The following is a 15527-nucleotide window of genomic DNA, read 5'->3' as shown; positions in this document are numbered from 1 at the left end:
CCCCTGTTTATATCAGTGTTATCTACAATAGCCAAATTATGGAAAAAACCCAAGTGTCCATCAACTGATGAATGGATAAAGATGGAAAAAGATGGGGTGTACGCAAGCGCGCGCACGCACACACACACACTGGAATATTATTCAACCATAAAAAAGAATTAAACTTTGCCATATGTCATGACATGGATAGAGCTAGAGTGTATTTAGGTTAAGCACACCAGAGGAAGTGGAAAAGAGTTTATTATTTTAAAAGACAGGTAGGGCATAGCAGACGGAGCCTCTGAGAGACTTAGGGAAGGGAAATGAGTCTCGTTGTTGCTTGGGGCCAAGGGTTTATGTTGGAAGAACGTGTAGGGTACACATTCCTCTATGAATCCAGGATAGGGTCCGGTCAAAGGCAAGTGCCAGGCAAACAACAGGGGTTCATCCATAAATTACACAAGGCAGGGGTACTGATGCCAGAGTCTGCTGAGGTTTATTTGAAGCTAATGTCCTGGAACATGTTCAGGATCTGGTTTTTCTTGGGTGTTACGAGGTGTCTGAGGGCCTAGGACAAACTCAGAGAATGACTAACTCACTTGCTTCTCCTTTGAAATGGGAACGAGCTTCTTGGGCTCATTCAGAGGCAAAACACAGAAGGTGAGTAAATGCAACCTAGCAGAAAAAGAGCAGAGCTGGAGCCTTTCCCAGAGTCCCCTGGTGTCATAGAACCTCAGCAGTCTTCATAGAAATAGCCTTTCATTTTGTGCGATCATACTCCATATAGACACACACGCTGCCTATCTGTATCCGTATCAGTCTGCAGGTGCCTCCGTCCTCGCCTGTACATCACAGCAGCCACACAACTAGCATAGGGGAGCAGATCCACAGGACAAATGTAACGAGGCCATCACGAAGGCCAACTCATTAATGAGTTTGCCTCAAGTTTGCCTTGTGTAGGTAACAGTGTGTTTTGCAAAAGGCTTAGAAAGCATGGCTGCATGATGAAGAAGTGCTCAGGTGAGAGAGCCGTCGTTTAAATATGAACAAAGTGCAGAGAGAGAGCATGGGGAGACCATTTTAATGGGGGGCAGGTGTTCAGGAAAAGCCCCTCTGAGTGAAGTGGTCTGTAAGTTGAAGTCTGAGTAAAAACGATGAACCTGCCCCTCGAAGGCCCAGGGGAAGAGTGGGGTCAAAGGAAGAGAAGCTGCCAAATACAAAGCTCCGTGATGAACGTGAGTTCATAAATTCAAGGAAAGAAAGCCAGGCCTGAAGTCAGGGCCAAGGATAGGACACCGGGGTTGGCTTAGGGCTTTATAGGACTTGGTAAGGGTGTGGGATATTTATTTATTTATTTATTTATTTATTTATTTATTTATTTATTTATTTATTTTTCATTTATTCATTTATTTATTTTGGGGTGTGTGTGTGGGATTTTATGCTAAGAGCAGTGTAGGCCACGAGACGTTTCAAACAAGGGGATGACATCTGATTTTTTTTTTTTTTGTAATTTTTTAAATCAGTGCCCCTTCTATGTGGAAATTGAACGGTAGAATTTTTTTTGATTACTTAACAGATAAAGTCATTAAAGAACTCTGTTTCACTATGTATACTCTATGTATGTGCAATCGAGAGCCACTACCATTTACTATCACAGTTATTTCTCATTTTTTAAAATTTTTTAAAGATTGTATTTGTTTCTTCATGAGACACACAGAGAGAGAGAGAGAGAGGCAGAGACACAGGCAGAGGGAGAAGCAGGCTCCCTGCAAGGAGCCTGATGTGGGACTCGATCCTGGGATCTCTGGGGTCACGCCCTGCGCCGAAGGCAGAGACTCAACCACTGAGCCACCCAGGAGTCCCTATTTCTCATTTTATAAAAATATTTTTGAATTGAAAAAAAAATATTGCTATTTTGGCTTGATATTATTAATGCAAATATATTATTTGCATACTTGATATTATTAATGCAAATATATTAATATTTTGGGAGAATGGTACTCACCTGATTAGGATTATAGAATATTCTTCTGCTCAGTGTACGTCATGAAAGACTAGAGATCAAAAATGTGCTGTTGTTGCTTCTGTTTGTTCTGGGTGTTTGTATGTTTGGTTGGTTAGTTGACTTTGCAGAAAGGTACTTGGTGGACCAGTTGCCCAAACTGTTTTTCTAGCTCACATTTGGAAAGCCCAACACTAAGAGTTTCGATTGCATCTAACTGGCTGTGTTTTCATGCAGAGGAAGGCAGGAGCTAAAAATAAATAAATAGAGGGATCCCTGGGTGGCTCACCGGTTTAGCGCCTGCCTTTGGCTCAGGGCGCGATCCTGGAGTTCCGGGATTGAGTTCCGCATTGGGTTCCCGGCATGGGGCCTGCTTCTCCCTCCTCCTGTGTCTCTACCTCTCTCTCTCTCTATGTCTATCATAAATAAATAAATAAATAAATAAATAAATAAATAAATAAATAGGAAGGCAGGAGCTGTCGACTCCAAGGTTCCAGGGATGGCCAGCAGTTGTGTGAATCACACCTACTATCGGACTGTGGGACAGGCTGGGCCTCTGGCCACGTTGAGGAATACACAGTGCCCCTAAATGCACTCAAATTCAATGTTTTGAAATCCTTGGGCTTACTTGGCCCACAAGCCACAGATCAGGGTTCCTTGTCTGAAGATATTTAGAGCTTCTGAAGGACCAAAGTGACAAAATGGATGGCGGGGAGAGAAAAGTATGTCATTCTAGAAATTTCAACAATGTAGTTTCTCTGTTTCTTCGAAGAGACAAGGATCCTCTTGTCTGATTGGTGACGGGCAAGTACAGAAGCACGAAAGGAAGCTTTTGGCATACCGGCTGACCTTAAGACAGGAAGGATATTCTGTTAGTAGGCCGTGGTTGCGTTTACCCTCGCAGAGCCAGGTTGGCGTCTGGAAATGTTTTAATTCCCTCTTATTTGTGTTGCCGTTTTATTTAACGTGTGAACAAGGATGATGTTTGGGACATAGACTGGTTTTACGGATGTTAGTGCACCAAGCAAGTCCTGTATAGGCCTTTCTGTCCCACTATGAACTCAACTAATATGATTTTTACTGTGGCTCGTGGTTTGAATGTTATTAAAAATCAATGTTTAAGGTAAAGGGACTCGGGGGCTGAGTCATAGCAGATGTTACCTTGTTCTGTGCGACGTCCAGGGATGAGGGGTGCATCAATATGCAGGTTGTCCCCCATTCCCTCTGGGCAGCAAGGTGAGAGACTAGAGCAGTCAAAGGCTGACAGGTACACCCAAGTGGCTGCCGGACTTGAGCAGTACAGTTATTGAAGTATATTGGTAATGCAATGAGACGGAATTTCTTTTTAAAGATTTATTTATTTATTTATTTATTTATTTATTTATTTATTTATGATAGAAATAGAGAGAGAGAGAGAGAGAGAGAGAGAGGCAGAGACACAGGAGGAGGGAGAAGCAGGCCCCATGCTGGGAGCCTGACGCGGGACTCCATCCGGGACTGCAGGATTGCGCCCTGGGCCAAAGGCAGGTGCTAAACCACTGAACCACCCAGGGATCCCCAGTGAGATGGAATTTTGATGAAGACAGCTAATTAATTGAAGGGACAAAATGACTTTCAGAGGGAGGGGCCTGCTGCTTTCATTGCTTGATGCCAGAGAGATAATCCATTCTACTTTTCCGGATAGACCACAAATAAGTAATCAGATTTTCTTCTTCTTTTTTTTTTTAATGACCAACTGTTGTGACACCTGAGATTGATTTTGAATCCCTGAAGATTTAATACCCTTTAGGTTGTACAGAAGCCATCACAGTGGAGAATGTTGACTATTTTATTCTAACCCTTTGACAATTAGTTACCTACCTTTGGCACCTAAATCAACTTCTACTGATAAAGAATTGTCATTAACCAGGATATTTCATCTTCCTCCCCGCCACCCCAGGGTAATTCTTTAGTGTTTTTACATACAGTGTCTAATAATCACTGAGTTTTTGTTATTTTTGACCATAGTATCCCAACGTCACTTTTGATGCAATCTAGGCCCTTTCCATGACATAAGGCTTATGCCGTGGTAGAGAACATCGAGAAGAAACGTGCTCATTAACATTTCATGAGAGAGGCTATTTGTAACATGAACATTCGTCAGGCTGGATTTTCAACGGAAGGAGTAGATATTTGTTCCAAAGTGCATAAGAGCAAATGGAAACAATCCCAAGACCTAGTTAAGATTTGGGAATATGCATGGGTGTGAAACGTAGGAGCGAAGTCTACACCAATACCGTAATATTTGTACTATTGAAGTGAGTAGTGGCATTAATGATGCTCCTTCAACTGCATTAGCTCTTGATGATAGAGTCTTCTTGACAAGGCCAATGAGACAAGCCGTCTCCAGCCACAGGTCTGTCTCGAGATTAGCTGACAGCATTCAGCAGTGAGAGGCTGACTTACTCTTGTGAGAAGAGCGGGAGATGGGGCTGATGGTTGAGTCGGCCACAGTGGGTCGCCCCACGTGATTGTCCTGAGAGGGAGGCCTGGCACGAACATAGGAAACAAGGTTCTGTGCGCTTCATGTCGCATCAGAGCACGGGAAAGCGAGGTGCTCTGCAAACTGAGGTGATGGTAAGGGTTTGGGTTGGGTTTTTTTTTTTTTTTGATTGATTGATCATATTTATCAGATGACAGGAAAAGCATTTTTTTTAAAAAAAGCATTCTGATGCCAGAAAAGCATTAAAAACGTGTTGTGGACGTGCTATTGACAAGTCAGGCATGGTCTCGTTTGGATGAATCTGCAGTCTCCTGGGATTCATGCTGTTTTCTGTCTTATCCAATAACTCTTAAAAATTAGAAGTCCGGGAACATCAGCAGATGATAGAAGTGGTCTTGATATTACCAGGCATCGAAGGGGAAGGGCTAAAGGGCAGGCATGGGTTAAAGTTGAGCCTTTCACACTCCCCCCAGAAAACCTACCGCTCCAGAGGAATAGCCCTAAAAAGCTATTTGCAAATCAGTGTTCTGCTCCATTGTCTTTAAGAATTGTTATTATGAAGGGATTTGTGATCGCCTTTTGTAGCCTACTCAGATTTGGGGAAATGCAGGATGCTGAGGGGTATAAGGAGTGATGATGTAGTAAAACAGCTAAGATTCTGATTATGGTGCACGTGTCGCTTGGATCACCATCGAATGAAATGAGGCTTTCTCCCTCCCTACTCAGTGACCCTGTTGTTTTTTGTTTTTTTTCCTAAATCAATTCTTTATTTAGGTAACAAGTTGGTTATGTTCACTGCATTGTATGAAACATCACAATACCGTACCGGAAAGGTACCCTCAGTACCGGGTTGGATCGGAGCGGACAATTTGAACCATAAACCATTTCACGTTCTTCATTCCCTATCTTTGTACAACCCCCCCAAACCCAGTAAAGGGGCAGATAGGAGAACCTCTTTTGCAAGGCCTAGCAGAGCAGAGGGGATTGCTTCTGTTGCCTTTTGCTAATTTGTTTTCCAATGTTAACTCGTTGTGAGAGCTCATTTGTTGTGTGTGCCATCTAAACCTTTTTTGGGGAAATAGGGTTTTCCCCCTAAGATTGATAGCGCCTTTTGTCTCTTTCTCGCCTGTTGACTTTGGCATAGCAAATACAGAAACGAGGGACAGTCCACATTCGGAGTTCCTGGTCTGTGAAACGGAGCAGGGGGCGGGGGATAAAGCAAATGTACCAAGTGCCGTCAGGAAGATCATTATGGGGGGGGGGGGGGGGGACATCTTCAGGGGACGCCAGCAAAGTGGACCTGGCAGGTGCGCAGGCACCAAGATGTTGCTATGGACATCTTGCCACGGAGCAGGTCTTGCCATCGTGCCACAGAGCACATCTTCACAATGACCTCAGCTGTGCACTTACCCAGACCATGGGTTTAAGAAAGGGATTTCTATCCACTCCTGCAGTTTTTAGTTTTGCCTTTTATATTTAAAAGAAAGTATTCTTACATCTCTCAAGAACAGGTATCTTTTGAATAATTCGTTAAAAATACACATCAGACACCAGTCACCTTTACATTCCTCTTAGTCTGCCTTGAACAGCGCAGATCTAACTACAGCAAAGAACCTTAACATTGAAGTTTTCGGTGAGAGCCCTTCGGGGAAAGCTTTGGGATCAAGCAAGGTGGCCAGTAGGAGCAATGGTAAAAAATCAGGAGTAAAACAGGTGGCAGGAAATAGCACAGGGAGGAAAACTTTGTAAAAAGAGACACTTGCCCATTGAAGATGCTCCTTGTATTCATTGCTCTTTTTTCCTCTATTACTAGACGTTGGTTTTTCTTCCCCAGAGTAAGACCACCTGGTTATCTGGGAGCTTCTGCTTCTGCTAATTATAGTGTGGTCTAGGATATGCATTTTTGTGTTGTCTTTAAGGCTTAAAAATAAATTAGGTAGTGGCTCTAAAGAAAATGTGGTAAGCCCCACCTTCCTACTGACTTTTAAGTCTCTGTCATGGGTACGTGTATTAGGGCTAACTGGGCTTTACTTCTCATGAACAGCAGAGTACTGAGTACCCAGCTGAGCCGAGAACTCATGCTTAGAAGCATGATCTCTTGGTACCTGGGTCTCAATTACTCTGATAACACGGTGATAGGTTAAGTAGATCTGCAAACGAGAAAACTGAAAGGGGGGTTACATGTTGGAGAGACTGAGGCCGACCACGGGGGTAACACCACCTGCCTATGGAGGCTGGTCACCAGGGGCCCAGGAGCTTTCCTGCATCAAGGCCTCTGCGACTCGTGGGGTCCAACACGGTGCACAACTCGCCCCGGTAAACTGGCCCCTAGACGCGCCTGTTTACAAAGGATGTGAGGCAGCTACTTAGATTCACATCAGGACTTAAAAGATTACTGAGACGCAGGAAGGTACTGAGAAAGCGGCCTTTGGGACCCTGGCCCGTCCTAGGACCGTCCCAGCAGAACCGTCAGGCTCAAGGCCAGGCCGGAATACTGCTGCTCTCTGGACGGCGGGGTACGTGCAACGTCACACCACATGCACTCCTGGATTTTTCAGGTAGTACAGCTTTAAAAACAAAACAAAACAAAACAAAAAAACAAACTAAAAGAATAAAAAACCCCAAAACCCACCAACCAGTTCTAATACCACAAGTTGAGACTTAACCTGTTAGCACTAACATTTTGAAATAATTCCACTAAAATGATGCTTAACCTAATACAACCATCTCCTGTCCCCAAAATAGTATTTGCTATTTCAAACGGCTTACCAAAAAAAATGTATCTGATAATTTTGAGGTAAACGTCTTTATTTTCTTACACAACCAAAAATCGTAAACTGTTTTAGCAGGTTACTATTTTAACAGGTCAATAGTTTAGTCCTTATGTGCAGTTTTCACATTGTTTTACTTGGTATTCAAAAAATGTAGTTTAACATATTGTAGACACTCTCAGTATTGCTGCGTTCTTTGTCATCTTACTCCGTGTAGTATAACCACGTTCAGAGTTATTCTTGTATATTTACAGTGAGTAAAAGTGAACAGACCCAATCCTGCCTCCCCCTGCCCCCCCCCCGCCCCCATTAAAAAGGAAAACAAAAGGAAAATAAAAAGACAAGATGAAATCAGGAAGGGAAACACTAATCACTGGAGTGTGGGGATGCAGACGTTGGCTTTCTGCATCCACCCTCCATGCTACAGGAAAACTTGGAGACCACTGCCAGTTATCTCCCGACACCGCTCAAGAAGCTCCAGTAGACTTCTGAATCTGTTCCTTTAAAATTAGGATGCTCTGCCTCTGCTCGGGGGGCAGCATGGCAATCTGATCTGCAGTTAGCTGAAGAACCTGCATGATCAGAGCTGCCTTTTCCTGATCCTGTGGAGTTACCTGGCTCTGCCCAGGGCTGAAACTGCTAGGCTGGCCTCCACCTTGCTTGCCTGCCCCCTGCATGCCCACTGCTTGCATGCCTGCCCCCTGCATGCCCCCTCCCTGCATGCCCGCCCCTTGCATGCCCCCTCCCTGCATGCCTGCCCCTTGCATGCCTGCCCCTTGCATGCCTGCTCCCTGCATGCCCGCCCCCTGCATGCCAGCTCCAGGATTTCCCACCCCTGAAATGCCCGACACCTGTCTGGGTCCCTGAGGACCACCCGCCCCCATGTTAATGGGCCCGGGCCCCTGGATTCCCCCAGTCATTGGGCCTCTGGAACCGGGGCCGGGGCCGGGGCCCGGGCCCCGCATCTCCATCCCTCTTGCGTCCATGCCTCTGGCTTCCATCGCACAGGTCTCCATCCCTCTTCTCTCCAGCACTCTGGTCTCTAGGACTTCCGTCTCCATCCCTCGAGAATCTCTGCTCCCTCTGCCATCCATGGGGAGCCCCCTCTGATCCATCATGGGCCCCCGGGGCTCTCCCATCAGCAGTCTGGGGTCGGCGAGGGGCCCGCCCCGCAGGTCGTGCGAGTCTCTGGCGTGGCCGGACGCGTGGTGCAGGGGCGGGCCCAGGTAGCCTCGGGGCTCCACCTCTCCGGTGACCGAGAGCAGAGTCCCCCCGCGGGGGTCGTTCGGGGCGTCCCCCAGCAGCCCCCGAGGAGGGAGGCCCCCCGCGGCCATGGGCCCCCGCGGCAGGGGCGCCCTGGGGTCGGCCATCTGCACCTGGCCGCGCTCCAGGGGCCCCACGCCGGGCATCCCCACCTGCGGCTGCATGCCGCCCGCGGGGAGCGCGGCGGGCCCGGGGCCCGGCCCCGCGGCGGACAGGGGGCCCGGCGCCGGCATGCCGGCCTGGATCGGGGTCTGCATCAGCGGGGGGATGTCCTTCACCGGCCTCCGCGCCAGGTGCGGCGGCTGCGGGGCGGCGGGGCTCTGCTGGGCCAGCAGGACGGCCGGGGCGGCGGGGCCGGGGCCAGGGCCGGGGCCGAGGCCCGGGCCGGGGCCGGGGCCGGGGCCGGGGCCGGGGCCGGGCTGCGCCTTGCCGGGCAGCAGCGGCGTCACGTGGACCTTGCGGTGCAGGATCCTGAGCGCCAGGTCGGGGTCCATGATGCGCATGACCACCTGCGCCTGCAGCAGCGCGTAGGCCAGCTGCGGGTTCTGCAGCAGCATGCTGCGCGCTTCCTGGTGGCTGTTCTGCACGCACAGCTTCATCTGCTTCATGAGCTCGAACATCTGCTCGGGCGGCAGGCTGGCCACGGCGCGCGTGATGGACTCGGGCGCGTCCTCGGGGTCGATGGGGTCGCCGTAGGGCGAGTCGACGACGGGCGCGGCGGGGCCCAGGCTCTTGAGCTCCTCCTTGTTCTTCTCGCTCGCGGCGTTGTCCACGCGCAGCGCGCGGCCGCTGAACTCGCGCCCGTTGAGGTTGCGCATGGCGCTCAGCGCCGTCTCCTGGTCCTGGTACTCGCAGAAGCCGTAGCCCTTGGGCTTGCCCGTCTCGCGGTCGTACACCAGCCGGAAGCTCACCACCGAGCCCACCTCCGAGAAGATGTCCTTCAGCTGCTCCTCCGTCGCCTCGTACGGGATGTTCCCCACGAACACGGAGCGCAGCGACCGGTCCATGGCCGGGTCCCGCACCGCCAGGCTCGACATGGCTCCCGGCGGCCCGGCGCGGCGGCGGCCGGCGCTCGTCCTCGGCGGCCTCGCTTCCGCCGAGCAACGGAAGCCGACGGCCGGCGTCCGCCCGGAAACCGCCGAGACGCGGCCCGACCGTTCCGCCCGCCCCCGCGAGTGCGTCCGCTGGTGCCCTCCGACGCGCGCCTTTCGCCAGGCTTCCCACCGCGAGCCGCCGCGGCCGCCCGGAACGGCCCCCGGAGGGCTGACCGCAGTAAAGATGGCCGCAGCGGCTTCGCCGTGGGCGCCGGGAGCGGACGTCGCCGCGACGTCACGGCGCTCTGGAGGCCGTTTGCCCCGCGGGAAACCGCCACCGACGGGGGCTGCCCCGCTCCCTGCCGGGGAGTGCGCTCGGTTTGCTGTGGGGCCGACCCGGCCGCGCCCGCCTCTGGTCGGCCCAGGTCGCGGGCACCCAGTGTGGGCGTCCCACGGGGCCGGGCTTTGCTCCCGCACACGCGGCGGCTCTCTCTGCAGGACGGGGCTCCCGGACCCGACGGTGACCCCGCCCGAAGGTGCTCCCCGACCCGAGGATGCTCCCCGACCCGGGGCTCCCGACCTGACGCTGCTCCCCCTACCCGGGGCTCCCCGACCTGACGCTGCTCCCCCACCCGGGGCTCCCCGACCTGACGCTGCTCCCCCACCCGGGGCTCCCCGACCTGACGCTGCTCCCCGCCCCGGGGCTCCCCGACCTGACGCTGCTCCCCGACCCGGGGCTCCCCGACCCGAGGATGCTCCCCGCCCCGGGGCTCCCCGACCTGACGCTGCTCCCCCTACCCGGGGCTCCCCGACCTGACGCTGCTCCCCGACCCGGGGCTCCCTGACCTGACTCTGCTCCCCCACCCGGGGCTCCCCGACCTGACGCTGCTCCCCGACCCGGGGCTCCCGACCTGACGCTGCTCCCCGACCCGGGGCTCCCCGACCCGAGGATGCTCCCCGCCCTGGGGCTCCCCGACCTGACGCTGCTCCCCCTACCCGGGGCTCCCCGAGCTGACGCTGCTCCCCCACCCGGGGCTCCCCGACCTGACGCTGCTCCCCGACCCGGGGCTCCCGACCTGACTCTGCTCCCCCACCCGGGGCTCCCCGAGCTGACGCTGCTCCCCTACCCGGGGCTCCCCGAGCTGACGCTGCTCCCCGACCTGGGGCTCCCCGGGCTGACGCTGCTCCCCGACCCGGGGCTCCCCGACCTGACGCTGCTCCCTGACCCGGGGCTCCCCGACCTGACGCTGCTTCCCGACCCGGGGCTCCCCGACCTGATGCTGCTCCCCGACCCGGGGCTCCCTGGGCTAACGGTGCTCCCCGACTCCATGCTCCCCAACCCGAGGATGCTCCCCGCCCTGGGGCTCCCCGACCTGACGCTGCTCCCCCTACCTGGGGCTCCCCGAGCTGACGCTGCTCCCCGACCCGGGGCTCCCCGAGCTGACGCTGCTCCCCGACCCGGGGCTCCCCGACCTGACGCTGCTCCCCTACCCGGGGCTCCCCGACCTGACTGCTGCTCCCCGACCCGGGGCTCCCGACCTGAGGCTCCCGACCGGGCTCCCCGAGCTGACGCTGCTCCCCTACCCAGGGCTCCCCGAGCTGACGCTGCTCCCCGACCTGGGGCTCCCCGGGCTGACGCTGCTCCCCGACCGGGGCTCCCCGAGCTGACGCTGCTCCCTGACCCGGGGCTCCCCTGACCTGACGCTGCTCCCCGACCCGGGGCTCCCCGACCTGACGCTGCTCCCCGACCCGGGGCTCCCTGGGCTGACGGTGCTCCCCGACTCCATGCTCCCCCAGCTGATGATGCTTCCTCACCCGGTGCTCCCTGAGCTGACGCTGCTCCCCGACCGGGGGCTCCCCGACCTGACGCTGCTCCCCGACCCGGGGCTCCCTGGGCTGACGGTGCTCCCCGACTCCATGCTCCCCCAGCTGATGATGCTTCCTCACCCGGTGCTCCCTGAGCTGACGCTGCTCCCTGACCCAGGGCTCCTGGGGCTGTGGAGGAGGAGCTGCAGGGATGCAGGGCTGTTAACCTGCAGGCCTAGATTGCTTCCGGTGCCTGGGGACCCAGGCGGTGCTCCCATGGCCCGGGGAGCAGGAAGAAGCCCATCCTGGGAACTGTGGGAACCAGCCAAGGCAACCGGACGACCCCATTGGCTCCGTTCGGGGATTCATGCCGCCACCCCCAGCTGTCCCACAGAATGTTTGGTTTTGGTTTTGATCCATGGAGGCTGGGGCAGGGAAGCTGTTAGCCAGAGACAAGGATTGTTCCCAGGAGGGCTCCCAGGGTGAAAGGGGACTCCTCCTGCAGGTTGCAGACCCTGGTGCTGGGAGGAGGGGACGTCTGCTGGCTGACCCAGCTGGGGCTCCCTTCCTGGGGAGGCTGGAATGGCCTTTCACTGGGTGTTACCTGGACTGGGAAAGTCGGCCTAAGTAACACCATTTGGGGCACTGCAGTGGTTGTCCTTTTTTCTTCTCTCTTTTTTTTTTTTTAAATAACAGTTTTATTATTTTTTTTAAATTTAAATATAGAAACTGATATCTAGTTAGGCTACCGAAAGGCTTTTTTAGTATATTTGAACCACTTGGGTATGAAATCGACTTTTGCAATGACAATTTTTTTTTTTTAAGATTTTATTTGTTCATGAGAGAGAGAGAGAGGGGCAGAGACACAGGCACAGGGAGAAGCAGGCTCCCTTCAGGTAGCCCGACGTGGGACTCGATCCCGGGACCCCAGGATGAGGCCCTGGGCTGAAGGCAGCGCTAAACCACTGAACCCCCCAGGCTGCCCCAAATTTTAAGTCTAAACAAAACAAGTCTTTCTAGTTAAAAATTTAGCATTTTGAGATGGCCTCTACGCGTAAATACATGCAAGATCTTGAAAACTCTTAAAAAGCGAAACTATCTCATTAACTTTGTACTTTTTACACGCTGAAATGTTTTTAATGCACTGGATTAAAGTATATTTTAACGTGAACCTCATTTCATTGCTTCTTAAACGTGGTTAAAAAATAAGTTGAGGGCGATCCCCGGTGGCTCAGTGGTTTGGTGCCTGCCTTTGGCCCAGGGCACGATCCTGGAGTCCCGGGATCGAGTCCTGCGTCGGGCTCCTGGCATGGAGCCTGCTTCTCCCTCCTCCTGTGTCTCTGCCTCTCTCTCTCTCTCTCTCTCTATGTCTGTCATAAATAATAAATATTTTTTAAAAATTAAGTTGCATATGGGGGTCGCGTTATATGTGCAAGGAGTGTGCTTGCCCAGAGTTGAAGTCTTTTAAGTCCTAAGCAGAGAATCACTCTCTTCCACGTCCACCTTCTGAGGGGATGGTGAGACTCAAGGCCACGTCCACAGACTGGGTCATGTAGCTTGAGTCTCATGGTCTGCTGCGCAGATCCGACATGGCCAGGACCCCTGAGCTGCAGAGAAGACAAAGCACCCGCTTACCTCCCCGTGTTGTGATAGTTCTTGAAACAGGCCTGGGCGTAGCTATTCGGTAAAGACACACAATTACTTGTATCTGCCGACAACCAAGGGCAGTTCTATCCCCCAATAAAATCTTCTTTCTGAAGGTCCGGTGCGAGGACCCAGAGGGGGTCCCCAGGACCAGCCAGGAGGGTACTTGGCTCCCCACAGGACAGAGAGCAGATGCAAGCCAGCGGGAGGTGGGAGTGGAATTCACCAACTATGGTACAGACAGAGCAGGTGCAGAGGGAGCACCTGGGAGCCTCAAGTAAAAGGAGCACGAGTCTGTCTTAGTTGGGGTCTGGGGTCTTGTGGAGGACCATGGGCTGGTCTACATGTCCCCTCAGGCATCCAGGAACCCACTGATGTAGGAGAAGACATGAGGGCTCGAAGCCAATGGCCATGAAAGAATTCCTGAGATGTCTTGGGTGCAAAAAAAGGTGACTTTATTGCAGCACGGGGACAGAGGGCATGGGCGAAAAGAGCTGCCCTGGGGTCACCAGCTCCATTAGATACTTCCACGTTGGGAGGGGTTAGGAAGAGTGTGAGTTCCTGAGGAATTTGGGCAGCAAGGTTTCCAGGACCTTGGGGGCCCAGCTGTTGTTGGGGGAAGGTCACTTACTACCGTCTACCAAAGCCTGAGTCCTGGGACCCTTCACACGTATGTCGGTGGGCCGCGTGCCTGGGGGACGGTTGCCAACAAGCTTCCAAAGGGATTTTTTGATGTTAAAGTAGACTCCCAGGCTCCTGGGGGCTGGGCTAGGATGGCCTGTTGCCCTCAGCAAAGTGTCCATACCGAGGCCGCTGAGCCCCGAGAGGAGGATCCCTCTGCCTGGTTCAAGGACGTGTCCGTGGGCTGCAGGGAGTAAGGCCACTTCATGACTTCTCTTCTGTCTTGGTTTCCGCACATCATCGTTAGAACGAAACCGAGGGCCCCGGTTCCTCCTGGGCCAGGGGGTCTTGTCCTTCAGGAAAACAAGTCAGTTTGCCTCCACTCTGAACCATCTCTTTACAGAGACAAGCCATGACTTTTGTTTTTTTAATTGTTCAACACACACCGTGTGTGTGATCGTGTGGATGTTGCGCACAAGGCTGCGAGAACCGGCCATGAGACTCGTGGAAGGGTGCAGGGCTTACCCACCGATGTCTGACCCGGGGCACCGCAGAACCACCTGGAACCATGGGCTGTTAGGTCAGGTGGCTGCACCACAGCACCCCCCCCACCTCACTATTGTGATAATAGTGATTAGCAATGATACGAGTATTTTAGGGGCCGGCGTGGAGCATGTGCGTTTCTGCCTGGTTCTCAGGTTCTGCTTCCGGCCCTGGTCTGGGGGCCCCACTGGGAGAGCTGATCTGAACAAATGGACTTGCGTGCCCTCGTTTTTTTTTTTGTTTTTTTTTTTGTCTTTGGTTTCTATCTGTATTGAGCGCACTGTGCTGAGAGGTGTGAGATGCGAGTGGTCTTGGAGAAAACCTGTTACTGTCTTCAGCCACACACACCCCCAACGGAAGGGACCCCTGGCTCCCACAGTGGGCAAGTGGCTGAGGAGCTCTGGGGGCCAGCAGGCTCCCCGTATACTCGTTGCCAGAGGCTTTTCGTATTTTCTCCTAATTCCAGCCCAGAAGAGTGGTTTGCTACGACCCCCTTTCTGGAGGCCCCATGTGACCGAGCACAGAGCTCAAGGCCCAGGACACAAAAACCAATTATTTATTACTAGCTGAGTGGGCCAGAGTTACTGAGAGCCCTTAGAAACCTGTGTGTGTTTTTTTTAGTACCAAAACATAGTGTCCACAGTATATTTGGAAGAAAACTGTGCATGGCATCTTGCGTGTTTAAGTGCTGATTCTTTCAATAAATCAAAATACCCAGTATACTAGGAGTGATTCACTTTTTATTTATTTTTTCTTAATTTAATTTAATTTAATTTTTTTTTTAAGAGTGATTTTTAAACACATCAGGACATGTGGCCTCATGAGGGCCGTTCTTCAATCACCTTCGGAAACCATGACCTTCATCCGTGGAAGCTTCCATGGCTCCAAATGATTTTTAAACTCCCTACCTGTAAACTATGTCGGGGCTCTGTTTATAAGTCATACTGGAAAACTGGCGTCTTAGCTCGAAAGCGCACCTCGTTGTCCACAAAGAACGTAGTCATGCAATCAGATCCCCTCCCTTTCAGACCAGACTTGGCAAAAATACGTAGCCATTTCCAGATATCAAAACTCATACCTGAATGTGAAGATTCTGTGGGCTTTGGGAGTAGTGCAAGAGACTCACATAGACTGAGAAGACAAATTCCGAAAGAGAGGTGCCAGAAACGCTTATTTTAAGCCATAACTGGCATCTCTGAAGCAAGAAACACATGCAATGCATTTGTCCACAAAGTTCTCCGTGACCCCTCCTCCTTCCTCTAGCTTGGAAATAATTTTCATTTGCCTTTGTGGCTAAGCCATCCCTCTCTGCATCTTCCTGGTGATGGTGACTCATGTACCTTTGAGTAGAATTGCTCTTTCCCTTCTGAACTATAATTTTC

The 15527-nt window shown here is 52.6% G+C and overlaps 2 protein-coding genes across 3 annotated transcripts in view; one reads left to right on the top strand and one right to left on the bottom strand.

Moving 5' to 3' along the window:
- The window catches only part of PRKG1 (protein kinase cGMP-dependent 1), a 1197769-nt gene that overhangs the window by 657087 nt on the left and 525155 nt on the right, over positions 1-15527 (top strand). The gene's annotated exons all lie outside the window — the stretch shown is intronic.
- On the bottom strand, positions 7254-9534 carry CSTF2T (cleavage stimulation factor subunit 2 tau variant). The gene has a single exon (XM_041728587.1). It carries the CDS (start codon positions 9532-9534, stop codon positions 7702-7704), a length of 1833 nt encoding a protein of 610 aa, XP_041584521.1. The 3' UTR covers positions 7254-7701.

The sequence above is a fragment of the Vulpes lagopus genome, chromosome 14 (genome assembly GCF_018345385.1).
Source record: "Vulpes lagopus strain Blue_001 chromosome 14, ASM1834538v1, whole genome shotgun sequence".
Classification (NCBI taxonomy): domain Eukaryota; kingdom Metazoa; phylum Chordata; class Mammalia; order Carnivora; family Canidae; genus Vulpes; species Vulpes lagopus.
Note: the sequence above shows the minus strand (reverse complement) of the source record. Positions and strands in the feature narration are given on the sequence as shown.